This window comes from Nestor notabilis, unplaced genomic scaffold (assembly GCF_000696875.1).
Source record: "Nestor notabilis isolate BGI_N333 unplaced genomic scaffold, ASM69687v1 scaffold27531, whole genome shotgun sequence".
NCBI classification, from domain to species: domain Eukaryota; kingdom Metazoa; phylum Chordata; class Aves; order Psittaciformes; family Psittacidae; genus Nestor; species Nestor notabilis.
The window spans coordinates 1-7731 of record NW_009914722.1 but is presented as its reverse complement, the minus strand read 5'-3'; the positions used below and the strand labels follow the sequence as shown (position 1 = coordinate 7731).

The following is a 7731-nucleotide window of genomic DNA, read 5'->3' as shown; positions in this document are numbered from 1 at the left end:
CAGCAGGATCCAACTACCACCACACCCACCACCAGAAACCACATTCTCTTGCAAATTAAACTGAATACAGCACCTCTGTGCTGTTCAACTTAATCTTCTGCTCTTCCCCATTCAAAAACTCAGGAAGAAAAAAGTCTAGTTCAAAATGTGAAAATGCGCAATCAGTCATTGCTCACAATTAACCTCACTAAACATGTATCACCTTTTGCCTTTTGTCCTACTCCACTTTTTCTGTATTCCCCATTGAATGCATTTTCCCAATCCTGCTACTATCTCTCTTACAGGTCACTAGTCTCTGCCCCCTTGCACAGTGCCTTGGTGGTTGACAGCAACTCTCCACCACAACCTGGGAGGTTTCAGACACAGCCATGTGCCAGGCCCACCCTCTTCACTTCAGAGTCAATGCCCCTGCACCCTGCGCATTTGCAACTTTCCTTCTCTCTCTCACATAGTCCATTTCTCCCAAGAACCTTCCCTTCCATGTTTTACTTCTCTCAGACAGGGGTTTCCAAGAGCCCCCAGCCAAAAGACAGAATTGAACAAATAATGCAACAATATCTTTAAGTTGCCCTTAATTTTCAATGGTTTATTTCTTGCTGTACCTCCCAAATTACTGTCTGAGGACTCCAAAAACTCCAGATGTCACTTGTTTTGCCAAGTGACAGCTAGCAACCTGCAGGAAGTCCATGTATCTAAGTTATTCACGTACAATCACTCATTGTTGGGCGCAGGGCATGCTTTCCTCATCTTTTAGTAATTCCACCACCCACAGGATACCTGGCTGCCATCTTCCTGTGCCTTCCGGATGATGTTCTGCCGAGAATCAATCCAGTACAGCTGCTTATCCAGGGGGTCATAATCAATGGCTCGAACATTCCTGAGACTATGGATAGGGAGTATGATATCTGGACTCTGCTGTTCATCTATCACCATGCGATTAATTGCATTCTTCTGACTGAACAACAGGAAGGTTGTAGGAGCTTGATGGGATTAAAAAAAAAGGAGGGTGAAGGGGTTACACAGCAGTAACATTAGGTATTTGTATGTTCAAAAAAGACAACTATATGTAACCAGACAGTACCTATTATTTCACTCCCCTTCTTCTTTGCCAATAAAGAAAAAAAATCAAGACAAAACATTAAAATCCTAACCTCTGATCAGTTTGGAAAGCCTTCAAAATGACCTCTTTTTACTATAAATGTCTGAACGTCTATGTGACAGGCAAAGATAATTTTGTGAGTCACAGGACTAATGAATGTGATGACTACTGTCAAAATCACCTCAAAGAAGAATGTTCAACCATGCCTCTCAACTGTCGATTTTCTTTCTAAAGAGGTCCCAGGGAAATGCAGTTCCACTATTCGAAGCTGAACCTTTTGCTAGGTACCCTTTACTTGCAGAGGAAGCTGAGCAAAAGCCAGCACTGGTTCTTTATTTTGAGGTCCCAGGGAAGACAGATTACCATTAGAGTGGTTCAATCCTATTCCCACAAACCCTCTTCCTCCCTGCACTGGAATGGAACAACTAACCCACAGAAAAATGTTAGGTGTATTCAAGCCTGCATTTTGGAAGAAAAATCTATGCACTCTTCTCAAATGTATATATCTTATTTCCAGGTGCTCATCTGGGAATGCTAACCTGCAATCGGAAAAAAACACCCAAGCCTGATGCTCTGCTCCAGCTGTCCAGATACCCAGCAAAAATTTCCTGGACAAATGATCATTTCTTTTCTTAGAAATATATAACATCAGAAAGTAAGAGTTCCCTACCCCATACGGCTGTAGTTTACCGGCTATATCTTACACAGTCAGTGCACAAGGCATTTAATACATTGTTAGAAAGAAATTATCCCTGTATTACATTACTGGGTCAGGAATCAGAGGAGGTTGTTAAAGCATTTTCCCTTTTCACAGAATTCTTTTCAATAATGGTCTGCCTGGAGCCACTGCTGTGTAAGACGGCACAAGAGCCAGCAGCCAGAAATGCAGTTTGCAGTCTCCCTGAAGTTTGTACAATCAATTCTCTATAGCACAAGTCTGGAGAGATTAGCAGTGGGACACTGCACTCATTCAATCCAGCCTGTAAAACAGGTAAGGCAGCACCTGGGAAAGGGGAGTAGGCTAGTCTTCCAGAGAACATCATCACCTTGCTTTGTTATTTTATGCATATGCTTTGAACATTTATTCAGGCTGCTGGAAAAAAGTAAAAGGAGGGGGGGAGTTTCCTTGGTAACTAACATTCAGTCCTAACATCCTATAACAATCAGGCCTAATTTGCTTTCTGGAAAACCTGTGTTTCCCCTCCAAGCATTTCTCCAGTAATTTAAGCCTCCTTCTACTTAGCTCTAAACTGTAGAAGAAAGCACAAAAAAGGCAAAGCAAAGTTTATATGAATGTGTATAGCAAAATATTAGATTCAGAAAACATCAGCATTCTTACCAAGCAGTTAAGTGAGAATTGGAATGGGGGAAAAAAGCTTAAGATAAAACAGTGCAGGTAAACATATTATCATAAGCACCCAAAACTCTTTCCATTTTTCCCCAAAGGCACCCTCTCACTGTCTGAGATTGCCTGGCTTCCAACTTTGAATTGATGGCTCATTATAAAAACCAACAGCAGAATTTCCCCCCTTGAGTCCCCACATCTCTGAAACAGTACCAATTTCAGAAATCCCTTCCCAGTTTTCATCATGCTCCCTCCCAGTGTTCACATTTTTAAACTATATTTTTGGCAGGCAAATGGGAGTACAATGAGCACATATCCCCTTTAACACTGCCTTCAAACTTTGTGACACGTGGTAAGTCTAATGAAATCTGTTATCCTTCCCACACTTCTGAGCAGTGTGTCCTTCCCATAATTGGAAGAATCTACGACCACATGAGCAGAGTAATCTAGAAGGGAGAAACTGGCCTCTAGACAGGGCTTAGGCTATTAATAATGTTTGGGAGTACATAAACAAGCAAAACAGGCAAGAGAAAGTTAAAACGATTCATGCTCCAATTACAGTGGCCAAGAAAAAAATTAAATTATATGCAGAGAAGCCCAAGTCTCCCATCACCTACAAATGAGAAGTTGGAAAGTTCCCAGGTTTGACCATGGCAGAAGGAAAACTCCTAATATCTCATGAACGGCCCTGAACTGTACTGCAGGAAATTGATTCTATTTGCTTACAACACATTTTTTTGTATTTTATTCCTTCCTTTGTTTCCTAGAGCATTTTCACAAGAAAACATGACCTTTAATCATTTTGCTACTTATTCTCTGCTGGAAGTCAAATTCCTCCACCTACAAAATCACAGTCATCACCAGATTGGTGCCAGCGTGTCTTGTAACTTACAGGAAGGTCTGAGTATGTCAGAGTGCAATAATCCAGTTGTCATGCAAGCACCCTTTCTAATAACAAAAGGAAAGGAGGAGTACAGGAGAAATAGGGGAGTGGAAAAGCAGAGTTTTCTGAAGACCAAGATTCTAAAAAAATGCATGAGGTGGCATTCATGGAACAAGCTCCCTGCTTTTGGCTTAAAACAACAGTTGGATGTCTCTACTCATGCATAATGTGGATGAGATACAATCTGTCTCTCTGCACCATGAAACTCTTCACCCACTGACTAATCTGAATGACACCAGTGGAAATCAGCCATCCAGCATGGCTGCCAAAATTATGAGCTTCACTGGCAGCCAGTTATTGAGAGATGGATAAATTATTTGGTTAGAAACTAATTACACACAGCCTGAGGGGCCTTGTGGTTCATATTCTGCACAACAATAAAGAAAAATGGGGCTAGGCTGCACTGAGATCAGTGCTGGGGAGGCTGTGGAGCCATCCTCTCCTCACTGAGGAAGAAACACTTTTAGGGGTATGAGTGTGGCCGATCTCAGCATCTCATTAGCCAGCAAACATACAGAATTGAATCTTCACCATTCAAAGGCTACACAAAGTCCAGAGTATAGACCAAAGCATCACATATCCTTTAAGTTGGGCAATATTAGAAATAAATAAGCATATAAACAAGCAAGCAAGCACTTGAGAAGGGTCTGACAGATACAAACCCAAAAGCATTTTGAGCTTTGCTGTTACACAGATTTAGCTGAATCACTGTAATGGTTCACTAACAGCCACTCTTATTTTACGGTGATACTGGTAGATTGCAAGACTAATTTTTTTTTGTGCTTTCAGTATCTTATATGAAACTAGTTTTAACTTGGCCTATTGGCAAACAAGCTTCACTATCTCACATAAAACCAAAACCCTTCTTTCCTCCAAGTACATTGCTTGCATCTGCTACTAAACCTATCTGCTTCTCTGTTTTATCTTCATTTATTATGGCTTACCACTACAAGTCCTGTTGTCAGAGTTCAAGGAATAGTGAGCTGGGCAGCCACAGACAAAGCCACTGACAGGGACTGCCAAGCACAGGTGAGAGCAGTGACCGTTGCTAGAGGCACATTCATTCCAGCCTGCCTGCCTGGAGGAATGGAAGACCAAGATGTCCATAACGTAATCCAAATGCCCTTGGATGATAGTCCGGTTCTGGCCACTGGTCTTGTTGGCTCGTTCAATGCTGCGCCGGCTCCAGTCTGTCCAGTAAATGTAATCCTGATACTGAGTCAAGCCAAATGGGTGAGGCAAATCATCAGCTATAATCTCACGGTCAAGGCCTGTTTCCAAAAGAAAGGGAGAGAAAAAGCAGAATTAAACGGGGACAAACACTATGCTGTTTCATGTTGCTGGACATGTGCCCTGCACAGAAAGGTTAAACATACATAGTTTAAAATTACTACTTCATTATTACAAAAGTAAATTATAAAGAAATGTACAGTATTCAAAAGACCATCCTGAAAGTCTCAGACCCTGTCACAGAAACATGCTAATCCTGCTTGCGATTCACAGACGAGAATATATTTTTCTAGAGAAAAAAGTCTGTTTTGATAATGATCAGGGTTCTTAAAGACTGTCCTTTTCCTCCTCCCTGAAGCAAACAGAATGCCTCTGAAGGAGATGCAGGATTCTGACACTCTAGTCCCAGTTCAGCATCTCTCATACCACATTTGGGTCTCTGCCTGCTGCATACAGAGAGAATTGTTATGAGCTTAACAGAATTCTCCACTGTATTATAAGAAAAATTAAATGCACAGCATTAAACTAACCTGTCTCTGGAATGCAGTAACAGGAAAAAGCAGTCAGAAACTCAAGGCAGGAAACAGTCAATTGTGTATGCCATGAAAATGTTAACAGACCTTAAGGAGAGGGTATGGCAGAGGGCGAGGGGAAATGATTTCAACTGTGTTATTTCAACCACTTCATTACCACAGAACATCTTGCTGTCTAGTCACAGAAAATGAACAGGAGATTATGAAGCAAGAAGCCATTCCCTTTTTGCACTGAGAAGATGAGGATGAATAGCCCTGCACTCTGCTGTACCAAGCCACAGGCATGGGGAAGATGAAATTTCTATGCCATGTTCAGTTCCATGGTACACAGGGGAATGCTGAGCCAGCACCAACAGCACACCAAAATACAGGAGAAGCTGAAGAAAAGCTGTTATATTACATATAACTCCTATAATGCATTTTAGCTTTTTCTAGCTTTGTACCACTATTGCAAATGTACTGTTTAAAGTAAACTAGCTCCTTTAGCCTTAAATATTGGCTAGTGATGACACTAATGTAAATAATCTGGCACACAACAAGGCACTCCACTCTTTCAGGTGCCAAGAAGTTAAAAAAAGATAATTTGCAAATCTGAGAGGGCTTGTGTCCTCAGTATGCTACCCCAGGACAATGAAAGCATAAAATACTCCATATCCATTTAGCTGTAATGTCAAGTTTATAAAACCATGACACAGACCCCAGCATGAGAGTGGGCCTCCCTCCTCCCCAACAACTAGTATTAGCCAGAAAAAGTGTACAGGATTCCTGAGGGAGGGGCATGGAAACATGCCTGAACCCTGAGGATATCAACAGAGACTAAAAGTCACATTGTATTAAATTACATTGTGAAAAATGTCCAATAAGCTGTTGTTATCTTGGCTTTCTCTCTAACTTCCTACAGATGATGAAGTGTTTGTTATGTATCTGCCAGTGCTCTTCAGAACAGCAAAACAAGGCCCTCCAAAACATTGGAAGTTGACAGCTTTGTCCTACATATAACTGAAAACACGTACAGCTTGTAGAATTTTAATTTTGTGAGGAACTGTATCACCTACAAGAAAATCGAGGTCTCGCTAAATGCTGTGTTGCATAAACATCAATTATAGAAGCAAATGTTAAAGGCGTGTGAGTTTGGAAAAAAATGGTTTTGTCTTAAGACGTGTATCTCTGCATTATTTAAGCAATAATTTGCCACAGGGAACTGCAAAAAGGCAGCAGCATCCCCATGATGCAGCCCAGAGCACTGGGGCTTACCTAGCATGTTGGAGGATTCTATCAGGTTGGTATCGAGGTCGGTCCAGTACAGCCGTCTTTTAGCATAATCAATAGTTAGGCCATTAGCACGTCCCACATTGGGTACCAACGTAGTCCGCTCACTGCCATCCATAGCAGCTCGATCAATCTTTGGCTTACCACCCCATTCAGTCCAGTACATAAACCTTATTAAAAGGGGTAAAAAACCAAAAATCACGTTTATTCCAAAGGCGAATTCAAGGAGAGAAACACAACAAAAATCCTTAGAAAGAACAGGAGAGAAACAAGAGCTGTAAATTCAAGCATTTATTAAGCCCATTACACTAAATGTTTTTTCCAAATACAAGCAAGGAAATGAGTCAAGTTTCCTCAAAATGCGTCCAACATTTTTTTTCCACCTGGAGCTGGATTTTCATCAGCAAGTTCCATATGAAAGAACTTCAATGTTAACTAATCCATGCACATCAGTTAAGAGGTAAAAGGTTGGCAGTTGGGCACATTCATTTATACCTGGTTACTTAGCAAAATATTTTTTATGACACTTGGCTTCTGTTTCTATTCAGTTGTCCATCAAATGAAGGAATACAGAAAGGTGGGTATGCAGGGTACTTTTGTTAATAGGTGCCACTGCTCATCTCCACAAAACTAAGTCAATCAGCCATGTAAAAGTGTGTTATGTTTCAGCCAAGGTCAGAATAACACAGAACTGTATGGCATTTCCACTGGAGCAAAAGTACAAACTATCACATACTCACAGGCCAGTTTATGACTCGTTTGGCAGAAGCACAGACTTGTACACATTTACATTTCCTTTAGGCACTGCAGAGTGGGCTGTATGTTTGACATGGGGTGGCTAGTTAGTCACTTCTTCCAAAATGTAAAGCCAACACCATTTTAAAAACAAGTGAGATGAAGCTAGCCAATGCTTACACCTTTCTGCTTTAATACCTCTGGTAATAAACAACTGTAAAATGCTTTCAATTTCAACCAACCACACATGGGGAAGAATGCTTCAGAAACCGTTGATCAAGGGGGAGCTATTCTTTAGATACCAGGAATATCTGCACATTTTTCTTCAAAATTCTGCAAGAATTTTGTGCATAAGTTTTGCAAGTTGCACGCAGCATGGACCTGTTCAAATTGCCCCCATGGTAGCAATGCCATGAGAACTTCCATATAAAGTATGACGACACGGCCCAGCTGTACAACAAAAACAGGAGTTTGGACTCAAAACTGAAGTATCCTTTTTCCTAGTTTGTGGTGGAGAGATAAAGCACTGAATTATAATAATCCTTGAAAAAATCATAGAATGGTTTGGGTTGGAAGG

The 7731-nt window shown here is 41.1% G+C and overlaps 1 protein-coding gene across 1 annotated transcript in view; it reads right to left on the bottom strand.

Moving 5' to 3' along the window:
• LRP6 (low density lipoprotein receptor-related protein 6) overlaps nt 1–6589 on the bottom strand; it is a gene marked incomplete at its 5' end in the record, with an annotated part of 25623 nt that extends 19034 nt beyond the window's left edge. Inside the window, 3 exons of the mRNA XM_010023791.1 lie at nt 778–980; nt 4332–4658; nt 6405–6589. Of these exons, the coding sequence (XP_010022093.1) occupies nt 778–980; nt 4332–4658; nt 6405–6589 (715 nt within the window). The remainder of the gene's footprint in view (nt 1–777; nt 981–4331; nt 4659–6404) is intronic.
• Nucleotides 6590–7731: the final 1142 nt, after the last annotated feature.